General features: G+C 32.4%; 1 protein-coding gene across 1 annotated transcript; it reads left to right on the forward strand.

Annotated features, from left to right (window-relative positions):
• The first annotated feature begins 1,023 nt into the window (after positions 1 to 1,023).
• On the forward strand, positions 1,024 to 13,026 carry LOC110036260 (methyl-CpG-binding domain-containing protein 2-like). Its single transcript, XM_020740664.1, has 2 exons — positions 1,024 to 1,311; positions 12,423 to 13,026. The coding sequence occupies exon 2, from the start codon at positions 12,437 to 12,439 to the stop codon at positions 13,007 to 13,009; it is 573 nt and encodes a 190-aa protein (XP_020596323.1). The 5' UTR covers positions 1,024 to 1,311; positions 12,423 to 12,436; the 3' UTR covers positions 13,010 to 13,026.
• Positions 13,027 to 20,131: the final 7,105 nt, after the last annotated feature.

Below are 20,131 nucleotides of genomic sequence, written 5' to 3' on the forward strand. Positions count from 1 at the left end.
AAAAAATATTTTCAAACTAACATAAACATAAGAAAATCTTTTTCAAAATAAAACAAATCTAAGCAAAACATTTGTCAAAATAAATTAAACCTAAACAAAACCTTCTCAAAACCAAAATAAACCTAAACAATACCTTTAGTTAATTAAATTGTATTCAAATAATATATCATATATGATACGAGTTATCTATGAGCTTAATATCAAAATTTTAAGAAGTTACTTGTTGAATAACATACGAGCTTGGTCGTGAACATAAATCAACAACTTCGAATATGTTCATGTTTAATTCATATAAGCTCCGAGCTTTTAAAAATTGTTCAAACTTGTTTATTTTCTAATTTGAACGATCACAATCGAGCTTTAATTGAGTCGAGTTCGAGTTGTTCATCGAGTGCATTGGTTCATTTGCAGAAGCTTAAAACATGAACATCGATTCGACAAGCTGTTCATTTTTGTCCCATGAAACATGAACAGTCAAAACATGAACTTGAACAATTGTGGGACATGATTCGAGTTCAAGTTGTTCATCGAACTGTTCATTTCTAATTAAAGAAAATAGACAACATCGGTTCATCGTTCCCAAAATAACTAAGAACTGATTGTTTTAAATAGGCTTTCCTCACAAAAAAACAATTATGTCGTTCCCAATATGGGACTAAATCACCCCTTCCCATCACGCTCCTGTCATTTTCCAACTAATTTTAGGGACATTTACACACATCAACCAAATCCTATGTATATACAAATTAAGTACCTAATTTAGAGAAAATGGGTGCCTAGGAACATTTACATACCACCCAAATCCCATTTATTTACATATCTAACAACTAAAACTATAATTTTATAAGTATACCACCTAAATAATTTTTAAAAAATAATTAAATTGAATATTTTCATATACATATTAAAACTCAATATAAAAAATATAAATAAATATTTTTATTTAATTATTTAGAATCAAAATGAGTCCAACATCAACAAATATAAAATCTAGCTAAAAATATAAATCATTTAAGGGTCGAATATGAGCCGTTCGTGTAAGATTAGGGTTTATTTTTACATCCCTCCTGTTTGGTGTTTGCAATGATCTCAGGATCCGATCAAGGAATGCAAAATCTCAGATCTTACTGCCTTGTATCGTTCTCCACTTCAATTAATCCAATGCCCTGTTGATCCGACTTAATTACCGAACCCGGTGATAGCGAGCAAGGGAACCGCGGGAGAAGGCGAAGGGCTCAGGCACTGTAACTACTCCGGGCGTCGGGTATTCTCTCATCCTTCCGTTCATCGAATTTTTGCCGCGCCGGGAGGGTGAGTTCTTCGACTTCAAGATCTGTTCTTTTCAGTTCCCTTACCTCCGATTCAGCTCTGGGTGTGCTCTTTCATTACCGAATCATAAGTTTTCGATAAATGTACTGTTCCTTTTAACCTTCTCGTGGTTTTGGCCAAAGTTTATGTGCATCGGCGAGGATTTGTAATGAAGAAAATGATTCAATTCCTACGGATCCGGTCAGTCGTGTTGTTTTTAATTTAAAACTTGAGATAAAGACAATAAATTGCATATCTGGAGCTTTATTATTGGTATCAATGAATGATTATTGTTTAAAATTTTCGACTTGGCTCTCAGTGCGTGGGTGAGTGCCATTTTTGCGTGAAATGGAGTCTTATGTGGATATCTGTGGGTGCTTCTTTGTTACTTTCCAAATGTGAAAACATGGGTTCTGACACGCAGTAAGGGGAAGCTTGGGGATTTTTTTATGATCGCAATTTGCTTTGAAAACAAATAATTTTCGGTGTGGAAGAAAAAATGCTTTTATTGTAACTGTGCTAGAATTTGAAACACATTGGTTGGTCTGCCAGTGCAAGTTTAGTGGCATGTATTGGAGGCACATCTAACACCAATTAGGCTGTAAATAGTTGTGGGACATGATTGGAGTCATTGTTTTCTAATCCATGTGTGCCTTTTATAAGCAAGTGTTGCATGAGCTGTGAAGCTTCTTGCTGTAATGTTTGCATTTGTTTCCGCATTATTGCTCTCAACAAGCATCACCTTTTTTATATATGGACTGGAACAACGCAAAAGAACTTGCAAGGCATGTATATAATAACTCATGCAACACTTTAAAGGAGTGGAGAATTTTGATTGACAAAGTCGGACCCAAATAGTTTAGACAAGTTTATTGATAAGAAAGATAGAAAGCTATTTACTAATTATAGTAAAAATAATTTCCTTACAAATAGCAACAAATTTAGTCAAGTTTGGAGGTTCATTTGGCATTTTAATTTTTTGGGACTTATTTTGCCCTCTCATACTGACTCATGAGCACTTATTTTGCATGCATGCTTTGCAACCTAAATGACTAAAACAAAGTTGTTGACAACTTTCAAGGGAAAAAAAATCATTCCAAGGATCCATGATGATTGGGAAGAGGGGAGAGAGATGCTTATTTCATTAATTAAAGGATCTAGTTTGCTGTATAAAATAGGTTAGAATGTCATTTTAATGAGCCACCATGACATCCCATTAACATAACTATTTGGGAGCTATTTGGGTGGTGAAACAAGGACTTATAATAGAATTCATGTGGGACTTGTCAGTATTTTTCTCTAGGGGGTTAAATGAGCAGAGCTTGAGCAAGCTCAGCGCATTATACAAATGATGCTTAGTTATTGAGCTGAATTCTAGTTATTCGTGAACATGATGATTTTTCAGAATTCTTATACATGAACTGGAATGATCGAGTTATTATCGAGTTGAACATGATAAAACACCTGCTTTTTAAGAATGAGCTAGCAAAAATTTGTCAAACTAGTGCTAATTATTGAGTCGAAGATGACTGTACACTAACAATGAGATTTTTTGTCTGTCCTTTTTTTTCCTTTTACTTTAAATAAGGTATGGTATGATAAATTTCTGTGAAATATGTTGTTTATACTAATATAATTAGTGGATCTAAGTGTGGTAGAATGATAAGGTTATACAAATCTTGGATTAAATCCTCATAGAATGTTTAATAAGATTGAGTGGAGGAGGATTGATAATGTTGATTTCAAATAGTTTGGATAAGGCTAATGATGATGATGATGAAAATTTTTAATTAAGATATAGATATGAAATTTGTTGCTAAATAGCCTCTTGTATTTATGCATAAAGAATAATGATGTAGAAAAGTAAAGTCATCATATTGTATATTAATAGTCTAGAAAGGCAAAGGATTCATTATGTTTATTCATAAGACATTTTAGCTTCGGTACATGTTTGATAAGAAACACCAGTAAACACATACTCATCTATTGACTCATCTAGTCATTTACCATGCATGCAACAACCTAGTGGTATGCACATAAACTGAAAACACAAGCACATGTATTGACATGGTTTAGTATATAGACATCTATTAATCCACATTCATTTTTTATGCATACAATGGAACAAGGAGGTTTGCGCATAACCATGCATATTCATTTGTCAAGCATGAATTGACACAAGGCATTCACTCACACACTAAAACACATGCACACATTAACATACAATTATCACTTACACATTTCCTGTACATTCACATACAAATAACACATGTATATGTGCATGCACACACACATACACATGTTTTTAATGCTTTAATTTTGTTTAAATTGCGGTTTTCAAGATTTTTAGAACATTGATTGAGGCAAAACAATAGTATGAATGTACCCTGTCTAAGTGTTGGATCTATGTGTTTATGATTTTAAAGTTTTTCAATCTTTAGACCATATATGTCACAATTTCAGAAATCAAACCTTAAGATTTCTTGAGAAAAATCTACATCATGTTTCACTATACACAGAAGGATTTGGTCCTTAGCTGTAATCCCTTTTTTACATTCTATGTTTGTTGACGATCATATATGATATTGATTGACGTTTATCTAAATTCTTTTGCATCGTCCTTCAACACCTATCTGTCGTTTTCTTTATATCTTCTTTTTTAAAAAATTTAACCCTATAAGGATCTATAATCCCCCTAGGAGTTTTTTGATTTGAATCATTGGCGCATTTACATATCTATGATCAGTTATCAGAGAATTTAGAAATGGATAAGAACTTGAAGAAATAATTTTTATTGAAAGAAATTTAAATGGACATGTCGGTAGAGTGGTAGAAGATTTCAGAAATATTCATGGTTGCTACAGTTATGGAGCGACTAATAAAGAAGGTAGAGCCATTTTAGATTTTACTTTAGTGTATGATTTTGTTATTACTAATTAATTATTCAAAAGAAGAGATGAGCATCTTATTACTTATAAGAATGGATCTAATAAAACACAATTTGATTATTTTCTTATGAGAAGAAGAGATCGTCGAGATTGTAAAGATTGTAATGTCATTCCAAGTGTGAATTTTAGTACCTAACATTGATTATTAGTTATAGATGTTAAGATGAAAAATTGTAAAATTAAGAATATTAGGACTCATTATCGTATAATTAGATGGGGGAACCTAAAAGACACAAATGAATTATTTTTTTTTTTGTGTAAAATTCAAGATTTTAAAATTTGGGATGTTCATGAAGAAGCAAATGCTATGTGAGATATAGTAACAAACACTGTTAAAAAAGTAGCAAAAAATATATTTGAAAAGTCAAAAGAAAAAATTTTTATAAATAAAAATAGTTGGTGGTGGAATAATAATCTGCAAGAAAAGATAAAATATAAGAAGTTTTGTTATAAAAATTAACTTAAATGTAAAAACTTAGAGAACTGGAAAAAAATATCAAACGGATCGCAGAGAGTGTAAAAGAACATCTTGTGACACTACAAACTTTGTTTTTAATGATCTTTATAATAAATTAGATACTAAGGAGGGTGAAAAATATATATATAAACTAGCCAAACAAAGAGAAAAGAAAAGTAAAAATTTAACTCAAGTAAAGTGTATTAAAGATGAAAATCAAAAAGTGATTTTCTTAGAAAAAGATATTCAACATAGGTGGGTGAGTTGTTTTGATAAAATTTTTAATCAAGTTTCTGAAAATACAATCAATCTTGGTGATCTTAATATCTTTAATAATAATTAAACGTTTCATTTATACCTTCGCATTAGTAAAAAAGAAGTTGAGGAGGCTTTAAAGAAAATCAAGTGTGGAAAGTCTGTAGAACCTGATAATATTTCCTATTGAAGTGTGGAAATATTTAGGAGATTTGGTAGTTTTTTGGCTTATTAAACTCTTTAATATTATTTTAAAAGCTAAAAAGATGCCTGAGGAGTGGAGGAAAAGTATTTTGGTCCCCATTTTTAAGAATAAAGAGGATGCACAAGAGTGTGTAAGTTATAGAGGAATTAAGTTGTTGTGTCATATTTTAAAATTATGGGAGAGGGTAATTGAACATATGTTAAGACGTATTACAGAGATTTCTCATAATCAATTTGGATTTATGTCGGGCAGGTCTACTATGGAAGCTATACATTTATTTAGAGGTTTGATGGAGAAGTTCAGAGATAATAAGGAGGATCTACATTTGATGTTTATTGATTTAGAAAAGCTTACGATAAGGTTCCAATAGATATCCTTTGGAGAGTTCTTGAGAAGAAAGGTGTTGATATGACTTATATTCAAGTCATTTATATTAGAGCTGTTACTTGTGTTCGAACTGAAGGAGGATTGACCAAATATTTCCCTCTGTCTGTTGGATTACATCAGAGATCGACTTTAAGCCCATATCTTTTTTGCTTTAGTTATGGATGGTCTTACTGGACATTTACAGGAGGATTTATATTGGTGTATACTTTTTGTTGATGATATCCTTCTCGTGGATAAGACGAGAGAAAAAACCCTAGAAAACTTTAATTCTGGAGGCCTACATTGGAGTTTAAGGCCTTAATTTGAGTAAAACTAAAACTGAATACATGGAATATATTTTTAGTAGTAATTGCTCTAGTGACAGAAGTGTAATAATGGGCAATCAAATCATAACTCTGGGTTATCAAATTATGAAAAGGTGTGAACTATTTAGATATCTCGAGTCTGTTGTTCAAAGCGATGGTGATATAGATGGGGATGTTAATAGTAGAATTCAAGTTGGTTGGTTGAAGTGGAAGAATGTTTCGGGCCTATTGTGTGATAGAAAAGTACCGCTTAGACTGAAAGAAAAATTTTGTGAGACCTGCAATGCTCTATGGCACTGAATGTTGGCCTTTAAAAGAGAAGCATAATACTAGGTTAAGTGTTGCTGAGTCGAGAATGATTAGGTGGATGAGTGGTTTTACACTTAGAGACAAAATGTGAAATGAATATAACCCTGATAGGGTTGGTGTAGCTCCAGTGACAAACAAAATTAGAGAGAGTTGTCTTGGATGGTTTGGTCACATTGAACATCGACCATCTGATGATCTGATTAGGAGAGTAGATGTTTTAGATTCGACTTAGGTTAAGAAAGACAGAGGTATATCTAGGAAGACTTCGACTTATTGTATAAAAAATGATTTTAATTTGTTAGAACTAAATGAAAATATGACACTAAATAAGATGTATCGTGATTAAGGCTTTGTTGTTGTTGTAAGGTTTATATTGTTTTTTTATATAGTAATTAATCTAGGAATTTAGTATTTTATCAACTAACTAAAGAAATTGGTAATGTCCTTTCGATTTTAACTAATTAAATCTTAATTAGGATTTAATTTGCTAATTTTTGCATAATTGTATCAGTTAACTAAAATGATATTAAGTTAATTAGTTATTAATTGACTAGTTTTTATAGTGCTTATTTGAGTCTTAATTTGGTGTTGCTATATTATATAGGATTTATATTCTCTGATTAAGATTTAATTAAACATACAATATGCTGGGTCATTAAATGACTTTAGTAATTGGTAATTGATCAATGATTATGATGTTAATGTGGCCTTAATTAGTTCTTCATTATTCTCACTAAGAACTAATCAAAATTTAATATGATGATTAGATATAGATTAATGAAATTATTTGTAAGTATTTAGTTTTTGCTTAATAATTATGATGTTAAGTTTGGTTATTTATGACTTAATGAAGGGTTATATACAATTTAGTGCTTAGTTAAACTAATCTACATTTCATTTGACTTAATTAGTCAATTATATATAAGTGGCCAAGTATTTCATTGTTAACATAAGCAATACATAAGTATTTAATGGTTAGGATTTTAAGTTAATATCATTACAACTTAATTGAGGTAATTAGTGATTTATTTGATTAATTTAAAATTAAGCAGATTTACACATTAATTAGGTAATTTATCATGCACTTGTGGCCCTACTTGGATCTCTAATTTCTAAATGGAGCAAAATTTTCTAAATCCTTGTGCCTAGATGTTCAAGTTATCTATTAATTTGACGTAATATGACTAGTTCAACATAAAGGAATCTTTGATGTGTGATTGCTTCAGTAATTATTATCTATTATTGATTTGAGCGTTAATATTGTCCAATTGGAGGTTGAGGTTGCTAGTTAGTGATTGATTAAATTAATTGGAAATTAAATCATATTCAAAGTTTTATTTACATAAGTAGATTTGCACGCTTGACCTTCCTTAAATCCCATAATCCTTATTTGGAATAGATCTAGTAAATGCCAAGATTTTGAAAATCATGCCTAAATAAGGATTTATCAGATCATGGGATGTATGATCCATTTTTATCCCTAAGCCCTCCAATCTTCTCATCCAAACAGCATTGATTGCTAGATTGTAATAATTTGGGGTACAAGCCTCAGTTTAACCAGAAAACATATAATGCATGCTCTTGTTTAAGGTGTGCTAAAGTAGCATATCTATTAATAGTATCTTTGCTTCTCTTTTTTTTGTTGGATAGCTTAGTCAAAAGCATATAACTAAGGGTATGTTTGGGATTGATTTTTTACTGCTTTGCTTTTCAAATTGCCACTATAGCTTCATTTGGCTACTATTTTCTTCCTGCTTTCTAGAAATTTTTATGGTAGAAATATGTTTTTTACTACCATCTATTAAAGTATGATACCTGTAAGAAAACTGTACGACTTTTCGAATTGAGATTTCTAGAATGGCTTCTACTCCTAATTTGAATCCTTTCGAGATAATTTATATTCTTATCTTCCCTTTTGAGATAATTTATGTTCTTATCTTTTAAATTGCTTAGCAATGATTTTATGTGAGTAAATGAGATTTTTTTTAATAGCATAGTATTTTTTTTAAAGCATGATCTTTAGAAGTTGTTCAATTTGATCATGCCACTAGGGCTGTAAATGAGCCGAGCTTGAGCAAGCTGAGCTTCGGCTTGTGTTCGGCTCGTTCCAATTTGGCCCGTGTTCGAAATGACTAATGAACAATGTGTTCATGTTTGACTAGAATAACATATTCTTGTTCATGTTTAGCTCCTGTTCGGTTCGAAATATGTATTCTTGTTCGGGTTTGACATGTTCGGCTTGAAATAGGCTCGATAGAATAAAAAATACCGTGGAATCTCGCCAATAATGCCGTGGACGGTGGAATAACACCGATAACACACGCAATAACACCTGAGTAACACCGAAACAGATCAGGCCATTATTCCGCGGTATTATTGGTGTTATTCCGCGGTGCAACACCACAGAATAACACCGTGGAATAACACCCGAGTAACACCGCAGACGGCGGAATAATACCGCAGGTGTTGGTGTTATTCCAAAGTATTATTGGTGTTATTCAGCGGTGTTACACCGTGGAATAACATCGCGGATGGAGGAAAAACACTGATAACACAGCGGGTGTTATTGGTGGTAACACCAATAACACTGCAGAATATTACCAATAACACCAATAACACTGCAGAATATTGAGTATATTTATATTTTTATTTATTTATGAATTTATTTATTTCTTTTCGAGTCAATTCAAGCCGAACACGATCAAACAAATATTTGTTCGTGTTTGGCTCGTTTATATTTCGAGCTTTAAAATTTATTCTTATCCGGCTCGTTAAGTTTAACGAAAGGGCCGAACACGAGCTGCTTAACGAGCCGAACACGAGTTATTCGTGAACAACGGGCCGCTTTGACAGCCCTACATGCCACGAAGTTTTCTTGTGAACAAGTAGAATGAATAATGTGTTTACCACATCCTTTCATTAGAAACAAGATTTTACTAAAATTATGTAAAGATATCTTGAATTGAAAATTTTTTCGGTTCTCATTTATCATCTTAACTTGCATTGGAACCCTAGCCCCCCTAATTGGCCCACTTGAATTAATGTATCATGTTTGGTATTGTGATAAAAAAAGATATATTTCTAGAAGAAAATACAACTCGAACTTCTATGAAAATATTTTAATTCCTTTTATGAACTTTAGATCCTTCAAAAGCTGCTTTACTATCATTAGCATCATTAACTATTTATATGCATTTTTGTTGTGTTATTTATTAGACATGTAGGCATTCAATCAGTATAATTTGACCCTGAAGGGGGATTAATAGCATCAATCACAAATGATTGGGACGAGGCAATTGGTGATGGTGATGACGATGAAGCTATAATGTATTTTTGTAATGTTGAAAAAGCTTTTGTATGAGAAAATACAAAATTTAAAATCTGAATTGTAAATTCTTTTCCACTTTTCATTTGATTAGTCATGGTGCTAATGTGCTACAAACATATACACTTAATGCATTAACTCTGTTTAATAATTTGGTGGTACTCCAAAAGCTTGCCAGTTTAGAGGAACAATAAATGATGCGCTCACAAGCAAATTTCATGGTTTTTTTTCCCTCACACATGGAATTATTTCTTAGACTTCATATTTTCAATGGGTTAATGTTATTTGAAAATTTAAATTGTACCGATACAATGCAAATTCAGACAATATTCATAGCACACTATTTTTTCTTGTATTTTGACTGCAAATATGGTATCTTTTACATGTCCTGACTGCTAGGATCAAAGGCTTCTCTAAAATTTTCAAAGCATGAAAGTATTGAATTTATTAGACTTCACGGTACATTGGCGACTAGGCTTGTTTCCATATCGATGTGTTCTTGGCTACACTGGGGTCAACGTTATTAGAAACATTGTTTTTTTATGCCTAAACAGCTTGCGTGCAATGTGGCATAGGGTAGAACCATGCCATGATACTGGACACCCTAGCATTGTGGTTGGTTGCATCAAGCCTGTGCTGAAGCTCAGCTCATGTATCATACTCAATGTTAAACCTATGGCAATCCCAAATGTCCGGTTCATATTATGCACTTTATGGTAACATAAATGGCTACATTTTAAGAGAACCTCATTTCAAATTTTAAACCTAACTTCCTAAGGAGGGGCAATCCACATGCACGAGGAAAGAGAAGGTTATTTCCAAATTCAATTCCAGGGAAGTAAATTTAAAAGCTTGAAGATTCATTTCCATATTCTTCCTATTTAAGGGGAAATTAACCACTATTGTTGGAGGATAACTAGAATTCAACATTCATGGATTATCATGAATTTAATCTGAATTTATCAGTCCTATTTAATGGGCTTTCAAGTAAATTTAACCAGCTATCATAAGAAAGAGGACGTGGATATCTTATCCTCTTGCATAACAACGAAATAATCCTTTTCAAGATTTTTATCACTTTTTTATCTATTAGATTTTATTAATATTAGCTTTTATGGAAGCTTTTTTTTTTTCAAAGTTTGTATTGAATCATTGGCAATTGAACTATCTTTATCCTATCTATTATATTTTGGTGATCACACTTTCTTTCTCATATTTATTTTTGGATTAACTTATCTTGATCGATACATAAAAAAAGGAGGCAATTTTAAGTATCGAGTGCAGATCCCAAAGCGATATCCAATGACCTTCTACCCTTACAAACTAAGTCCTCTCTTCTAACTTAGTATTGCATAAGGAACACCAAGGAAACCTTAATTAGGGATTGGGGAAATCATCTTGAATGACAAACATCAAACCTTGTTTCACTCTAGATCCTTCTCATGTCATTTTACCATGGCCACCCATTCTTGAATTCTACTTTTCTTTGCTTGCAGCAATGTTTTTTACACTAAAGAACTTTGAAATACCCTAAAACTTTCATCCAATCCCAGGTGAGATCTTGATTGTTGCATGAGACTCGAGAGTTCAAAAAACATTTGGGGCCATTTGAGATCACTTTTTGTTATGTGTTTTGTGTTTTTTACTTTTTTGTAGTTTGTTTTGTTGTTTCTTTAACATAAATCAAAAACAAGTTTGGCACGCCATGATTTTTCTATTTTTAAAGATAAAAAGCAAAAAATATGTTTGGAAAAACAAAAACTAGTAAAATATTATTATCCCCACCACCGCCTTCTCCTCCTCTTCCTATCTCAACCCTCTCCCCCATCGCCACCCCATTGGTCTGCTTTCCTCTGTTCCTCCACTGGCGAAAGAACCACAGCTTTACCGTTGCAACTGTGCCAATGAAGTCGATGAGCTCCACTTTGCTCTCCTTCACAGATCCTCATCTCTTGACCAACACCCTCACTGGAATCTCTGTAATGATTTATAGCCTGCGGTGCGAAGTAAGGAGTGAGCAAAATGACCGGAAGAAGAAAATGTAGAAGCACTGTTGGAGAAGAAGAAGCCATTGGAGAAGGCATCAGTGTCGGCAGGTGTCGATGTCTGCGTCGACTCCATAGAAGGCGCCGGTGTCGAAGAAGGCACTGGAAATGGGGTCGGGTTTAGATCGGGAATGTGATAGGTGGGGAGCTGTTTTGAAAAAAAAAAAACTTATTTTTCCTGTTTTGTGTTTTTTGAAAACAAAATAAAAAAACAGGAAACAACACATTTTTTGTTTTTTGAAATAAAAAATAGAAAACGAAAAACGGTTCCAAACAGTCCCTTAGGTTTCACATGATCCTATCGGTTCCACAAGCTTCCCCATTATCATTCCCAAATCAAGTGGGTAATGACAGATTTCTACTCCGAAGTTAGTTTGATTTTGAATCACACCATGTATACGCAAAACCCCCAAGCGAAGTTTGAAGAACAATCATAATTTTTTGGTCTTGCCTTAGAATCTATGCTGAATAATTCCTACCATTCAATTAAAATTTCCCAACCTATCCATTGTAGTACAATGACTTCATTATGCATTTTATTTGATTTAGTTTGATTTTTTTTTTGTGGAGGCAAAGTATTTTATTAAATTTAAAGCTGTTTTCTTTTATTGTTGTCTTTTTAAACTAAAATGATTATATTTGGATTGTTTATTTCTGGTCATTATGATCTAGCATGATGAAAAGAATATGTTTTTCCAAAGCTTATCCTTGTCTCATTTCTATCCCCATTAATGGCTTCAAGCAAGAATATTCTTGGTTTTAACATGTGATCCATTGTATAAGTTTTTTATTTGTAATTTTGAATTGATTTCCTGCTTCAATTTGTCTTTTTTTTTCAATATCCTATGGTTTCATTATTGTGCTTTTTCTATGTACAGTTTGCTTTGTGTCGATGCTGATGCCATCAGACTCTGGAGATGAGTCACCCACTGTTAAAAAGGAGTTTCGTAGTTCATCCCGGCTACTACTGAGGAGTCAAAAGAAGGAACCAGATCAAATGACTATTGATGCCGAGGATAGCAATGTACAAATCAATAGAACTTCTGCAAACCAATTGGTTGTTTTTAAATCTGGTTCAAGCACTGGTGAGGATTTGAATCCTGGTTCCAATCACGTTGTGGATCATCTTGTACCATTGAACTCTGCAACACCAAATCCTTCTAGTCGTGCTCTTCCATCCGTGGGGGCATTTACCGTTCAATGTGCATCATGCTTTAAGTGGAGGCTTATTCCAACGAAAGAGAAATATGAGCAGATACGTGAAAGTATTTTACAAGTACCTTTTGTATGTGAAAGGGCTCGTGAATGGCGACCTGATATATCCTGTGAAGATCCGCCAGACATTTTGCAAGATGGAAGTAGGCTTTGGGCCATTGATAAACCTAACATTGCTCAACCACCTCCTGGTTGGGATAGACAACTTAGAATCCGAGGTGAAGGAGGCACGAGATTTGCAGACGTGTAAGTTTTTTTTACTGCTTGAAATATTTTTCTAACACATGCTTCCTTAAAATGTTTTCAATGAATATGAGTGATAATTTAACTTTGTTGTGGCGTGATGAGATGATAATTGTAGTTTAGTTACTGTGAGTTTGAGGATACTTTGTTTCACTCTCGATAAATGATTAAGGAGTTGCAATACTTTCTCTGGTTCTTATCTGCTCATCTTGTAGTTTTTTAGCAATAATTGATGTGCATTTTCATCCAAGTGAATACTATTTTATCGTAGGAGTATATTATCTTTGCCATATTTTCATTTGATGCTTTTTTTTAGCACTTCCAATGTATATTTGGACATAACCTAGTTAAAACACTTATAATCCGCTTGAACATTTGTTAGCACGCATGGCCTATTTTTTTCTTACCTTCACATGTCTTGGGCAAGGTGTTAGTGTGCTCATTGATTGCAAAAACTTTAGGTAATAAAGTTTGCTACAGAGAAGATAACAATGTCTCCATTTGGATTAAAGGTTCAGTGCCACAAAATACAAATATTTGAAATTGTCTAATAATAATGAAAATATATTTGTCATTTGCCTGTTTTTAATAATTAATTTTGATAGAACCAATGAGTTATTTAGAATTCAAGTTCAAAATTTATGCTTAACTAATCTGCAAACAGTTAATAGAAAAAAAAATTGTTTGACATTTTACGTGGCAAATCCTTCAGGAAAAGTAACTCTATGCCAAGTTATTGGGAGTGCAAGGTTTGTAACTGATAAAAATTTCAATTTAAATTGCATGTTTCAAAAAACAAAATACATTCATGAAAAGTATTAGTTGGCCTAAATGAAAACTTGAAGAAAGATGGACATGATTAGGAAAATAATAAAAGAGTTTGTGATGTTGAATGTCATTGGGTTTAGGGACTAAGGGTCTGTTTGGGGTAGCTGCAGAAGGTGTGAAGAAGAAACCGCTATTCAAAAAGCTGCGGTGGCTATTATAATTTTTTTTTTTAAAAAGTCGAAAAAGTCAAACCGTGGCTTTCTGACAGCGATCGCAATAGCTAAGTCTAGTGTGAAAATGCAGCTTTCAGCTGCAGCTTTTTGAGAACGCAGATAGGTTTGCAAAACAAAAAAAATTACGATGCGGCACCACACCGCCACCGCACCGCCGCCCCAAACACACCCTAAGACAAATTTGTCGTGAGATGCATCAAGAAACACAAATGTTCAAAATTTGCAGTTTTCTAATTTTTAATTTAAGAAAAGATTAGCTCCTTTTGATTAAAAATTCAGAAATATTTTAATCCCTTTTGATTAAAAATAAAAGAACATCCTTTATTCATTTCAAACAATAATTTAATTGTGAATAAAATTTAAATTTAATAAAAAAATTTTGACAACGAACATAAAATTCTGCAATGATTAAACTTTCAACAAAAAGTACAATAACAACCAAAAAACAAGCAATTATCCCACTAAGTGGGGTCGGCTACCTGAATCATTTTTTCTCCGTTGTGTTCTATTAAGTGTCATATTTTAATTTAATTTTAATAAATTAAGATCATTTTTTATACCATAAGCCCAAGTATTTTTTTGACTACCCCCATCTTTCTTAACATAAGTTAAGGGTCTGTTTGGGGCAGCTGCAGCTTATTAAAAAGTTGTTGCGCATCAGCCGTGCCAGGAAAAAGTTGCGAGGAAGTTGGGTGTCTGTTTGTTTTGTGCAGTTTTTTAACGACTGTGCTGCAGCTATTTACAAACAAATGACATTTATGCCCCTTTAGTATAGTGTTGTTATAACAAAATCAGTCATGCTTGCATATTTCATACTTAAAAATAAATATCCAGTTTGAATATTTTAAAACAAAAATTAGATTTCACTAAATAGTGTGTAGTGCAACAATAAAAATTAAAAATAAGAATATTAAAATAATAATTAATATTATTATAATATTGTTTTTAAAATGCAGCCGGTTAATATCACGAAGTTATCCCTCTAACGAAATTCTCCACTCTTGATCACTATCGATGGTGGAATCCTCGAACTGATCCACCCACCTAAAGAAGTCATAGTTTTTTATTTTATTCTTTAGGCCCCTATAAAATTATCGCTCATAACTATGTGTTTGCACGAAGTAAGTAGAAAACATTGCAGTCCACAATAGCAGTATATTGCTCTGGAGGCACCAAAACTTCTCGAGCTTATCTTTTCTGAAGTTTTAAAACCACAAAGTATATCCTTAGATGCAACATTAATAATGAAAAATAATAGAAATAATCAATTAAAATTTTATAAAATTGTGAGATCTCAGAGGGCAAAGTATCAACCAACAAATAATCTGTCACTACAGGAAGACAGTAAGGGTTATTGGTTGCCTTTAGACTACGTATTACCGAGTTCGTATGTATCATATCTGTATATCACCACAAAGACCTTTCAGAAGAACTCCAACAATCATACGACTGAAAAATGAGAAGTATTTGGTTGTCTGTATTGGGATTTCATACGTGTCAAGAAACAATAACAACATATGGGCCATCTAGAAGAATTCATAAGGTCGAATATCTCATCATTAACCTCTAAACCAAAATATAAAATATGCAATAAATACTCATTAGATATTATACTCACGGTTGCCTCACAGGTCATCCATGTGGGAAAATACATCCAAAAGAACTAGAAATAAAATTTCCACTAAATTGAGTTTCAAAATGTAAGTGTTTTCGCAATACATTACAAATAAAGTAATAACAAAGAATATTCGACTTTGTGTGCACTATCTTCCCATTTGACCATAGCAAAAGTGAATCACATGTTAAAATCACATTCTATCATAATATTTTGTATTAGTGAACCGAATCACCTGATGAATGCGATCTTTTCACTGTTTGGCACACGTGCATCCGCATGTGTTTCATCAATTGCTCCAACACAATTCTAAAACATTTAACAAAGATATTTGAATTAATGTGCTCCATTGAATTCAAGAGAATATGAATGCATGAATTTACCTTAAAATATGACATATAATGTTGGTTTTGTGAAATCCCTATGGGGTCCTTTGTTGGGCTCTCAAATTTGATAATTTATGATGATAAACTAACCAGAGTATTTAATTTAATTGAAAACTTCCATTGCTTGTTTCAAATGAGTGTTAGAATCGCTTCATGACTCCCTCTCACAGGTTCATTTTATGATAAAATATAGATGGTTATTGCTAACATCTCTCTGAAAGTCATCCTGGAGGAGCCAGGAAGTCTATGATTCTTGTGCAGTTCTTCCAAAGGATCCATGAGTACGGGTTGTGTCATACAAAACATTCTAAAATAAAATTTCTTTCAAGAGGCCAACAAATCACAAAAATCAAATCACATGGATCAGAAAATGAAAAGTAAGGGCAATGCCAGAAATGACATAGGGCCTCAATTCACACTCTTCCAACATATGTAATGTTAAATGCCATAAATTGCAAAGGGGCTAACAAAACCCTTCCAACATAGATCAACAAAGGTCAAACATGGGCAATGAAAAAAATGCCATAAACTATAAATAGAGCAAAGCCAAAAATTACAAAGAGCAAGTCGCACAGGGCAAACCTCAAGACCCGAACCAAGAATATCAACTCCAGTAGTATAGGGTAGAGAATACCATAAGGGGATATGGGCGAGTGTCACAGGAACTGGAGATTGGAGAGAAGGGATGAAGGAAGGAGATGAGAGATGGCACCAGAACCGTCGACCGGAGTTAATGGGGAAGATGAAAAGGGAGCTAGGGCAAAGATACGTGAGAGAAGCACGATAATAGCAAAAGGGGCACACGAACAAAACTCAAGGGCACGAGAGATATTTCTCGCGAACAAAATGCGGGCCACGGGGTCAAACTTGCGACCCACGCTTACATCTTCTTATCTCAAAAAAATGTTGCATCATTCTTTCCAAACACCTTTTTATGCATTTAGGGGCTGCATTGGTAGCTAAAAAGCTTCCACAAACGCACCCTAAACATCTCTTTTCCTAACCTGATCATCACAAAAATAAAAAATAAAAAAAATAAAAAAAATAAAAAAATCAGATTATAATAGATTTGACAAATCTCAATTATGCATAAATACAAATAGTTTAGAAGAACAATAATAGAAGCAAGTAAATATCTAGATCTCAAACCAGTAAGAGAAGAAGCATCCTTTTGAAGTTGGCTTCAAGACTAGCAAAGAATTCGAGGAATCTACATCATATAATACACACTATATCATGAGATAAATAAATGTTCAACCATAATTTGAATTGGATATGTGCTTTTAGGTATCTTTTATTTATAATTGGAATGACCTAAAAGCAACAGCCTTTTAGGATTTCCCAAAATTTAGCTTTAGAAACAATCTTTCCTTCAATGCCCAAATCGTTTTCCTTTGTTTCCAAGTTATAGCCATATGATAAAGTTACAAATCACAAAACTTTGACCATGGGACTATTTACTTTGCTGAAAAATGAATGCAATCCAAATGGAATACAAAATAATTAAAATAGTATATTTGAAATACTTTGAAGTTGTTTAGTTTGGTATAAAGTAAATGTAGTAATCTACATTTTTGTGTTTGCTTTGGAAAAAAAATGAAATTAATGTCAAAAACATGTTTGACAATAGTGGAGGCGGTGAACGGTGGCAGTGCTGGTTGCGTTTGGTGATTGAGTGTGGTGGGTGGCAGTATTGGGTGGCAAGTGGCAACTAAGATGGCAGGCGATCACTGGTTGGCTGCCGTCTGTGGCAGCGGCAGGCTGCCTGCTTTGATGATGATGGTGGAGGAGGATTGCTATCGAGTTGGTATATGGCAACGAGCAGTCGGATGATGGTGGCAATGACAGTACGCTGTGGTTTGTAGTATATGTGGAAATTGCCCAAATTTAATAGAATTGGAATACACCAATTTTTGAATTACATGATGAATTCTAAATTCAGCAAAATTTTACACTGTTTTCTTCCGTTTTCATCCAACCAAATTCCCAAAGTTTGAAATTTCTTGTATTTGATTTATTTTACTGGACTAATGCAGTGAACCAAATAGACCTTATATAACTGAATACCACAATAACATTGAGAAAGGTATAGGAAACACCTCACAGATCAAATTGTAAACTTAGCAATGCATTTGAATTCAATTTCTTGTCCAAACTAAAATACAGATGGATCCATCACCAGTTGAAGTCACCTAATCCAATGACAAATGAATGATGGTTGTAGCTTATTGTGAAGGAGGATTGGAGTTTAAATTGTACTTAATATTGGTTGATTTGACAGCACTTTCAATAGTAAATGAAGCTTAACTATATAACTAACACACTTAAGAAAGGATCTTGTTCTCATAGGCACTAATATCTAAGGCACTTCGATAGAAGAAACTAAGATGTATGCACAATTAAAATAATATTAACAAACAATTTGCAATTTCAAAGATTAAATACTTTCATATTTGCTTTTGTTTTACTTGCCTTGAGAAAAATTTTTCTCTCATTAATCAAGTATATAATATTTGCAAGCAAATTCAGCTGTTTCTCCTCATAAAAGAATCACTGAATCACAACAATTAGGATTGCCACTCTGAAGTTACTTTGATATCTGCCATTAGTAGTGGATACAATTCCTACATATAAAATAGGTTTGGAACAATTTTAGTAGATCTACCAAATAAGGCGCTGAGGTGAATTTACTAGCCACATGTGCAAAGAGAATAGTGCATGATATTAGTAAAATGCTTATGAAATAAAGCTAAATCAAATATATTTGATTTGGGAGTAATACTAAGGCTTCTCGAATTTTTCATTTTGAAAGTATCTGTCCTAATGCACTGTATGACTATGTAACCCCATATGCTTTATAGTTATTTTCTTAAAGGTTATTATAGTAAGTTTTTTAGATTTGTACATATCATTACTTTATCGATTGGTTTGAATACCAAATGTTTTTATTCTTTTACAATAAACTTACAACTTCTATGAATAAATGTTGAATTCTTACAAATATCTTCATGCCAATTATGTGAATCATGTAAATGCCAATCTGATGTGAAGAAAGTATTGAAAATACTTACATCTTAACAAATACTAATAATGATTTATATCTTATTTCTAATGATGAGAAATAAAATTTAATTCAGAAAATTCATACTAACATGTAATGCTTATATGGACAAACAATTTTTTTAAAGAAAGTTAACCCACATGGTTGTATACTAGTGATTATGATTATGCACTTTTAAATTCTACCAAATAGATGAAATTTTAAATATTTAAGTTTTATAAGGCAACCATCATAACAAAATTGTTTAAGATGTTTTTCTAACTTTACTTTTCCTATAAATCTCCATCTATGAGTTCAGAAATTCAGGAGCCAAAAACTGAAAGTGAACTCTTTTTCAATTGGATTTACTGCGTAAAAAGCTTCTTCAAAGGTTAAATTAGCTTGTTTAATTGATTAAATTAATAGACATGATTTGTTCACTTTTTCAATCAATGATAGATTCAATTTCAATTTGGCATTTTGTTTCACAATTAACAGTAGATGCAATGTGACCGATAAGCTTGAATTCTTAATGAATATTTTATTTAAAATTTAGTTGTAATATAGATTTATATGTGATAGTAGGCTCAATATATTTTATTTTAATTTTTTAATTGAGGTTTAAATTAAAGTTTGACATCTGTTCAAATTCAATTTAGAAGGTTTCCCTTTGCTTGATTATGGATTGATGTTTATGAATAGGTTGTTTAACAATACCAAAATAATGCCACGGTAACTTTAAATCTTTGGCTTATATACTTTCAAAAGGATATTCATGAACTAAAGTTTTGTCAATATGCTCAAATGTAACCATATGTTTCTAAAGATTTAGAGAAGAAATAATGATTTCTCTTTATTAAATTTAATTATAGGTGTGTTAGTTCTAATAGAATGTTCATAATTTGTCTCAATATTTAAATATCATGATAAATGCTTTTTAGGATTCTTGGTAAATTTTTGTTCAAGTCATCTCTAATCTCTCTCCTAAGATATGTAAGAAAATATATAATTGTAACAAAAAAAAATTGAGGCAATTACATTTATTTGCAAGATTTGCAAACTTCTTATAAAATTTAAGTTGAATTAC

Source organism: Phalaenopsis equestris, unplaced genomic scaffold, assembly GCF_001263595.1.
Source record: "Phalaenopsis equestris unplaced genomic scaffold, ASM126359v1 Scaffold204431, whole genome shotgun sequence".
Taxonomy (NCBI): Eukaryota; Viridiplantae; Streptophyta; class Magnoliopsida; order Asparagales; family Orchidaceae; genus Phalaenopsis; species Phalaenopsis equestris.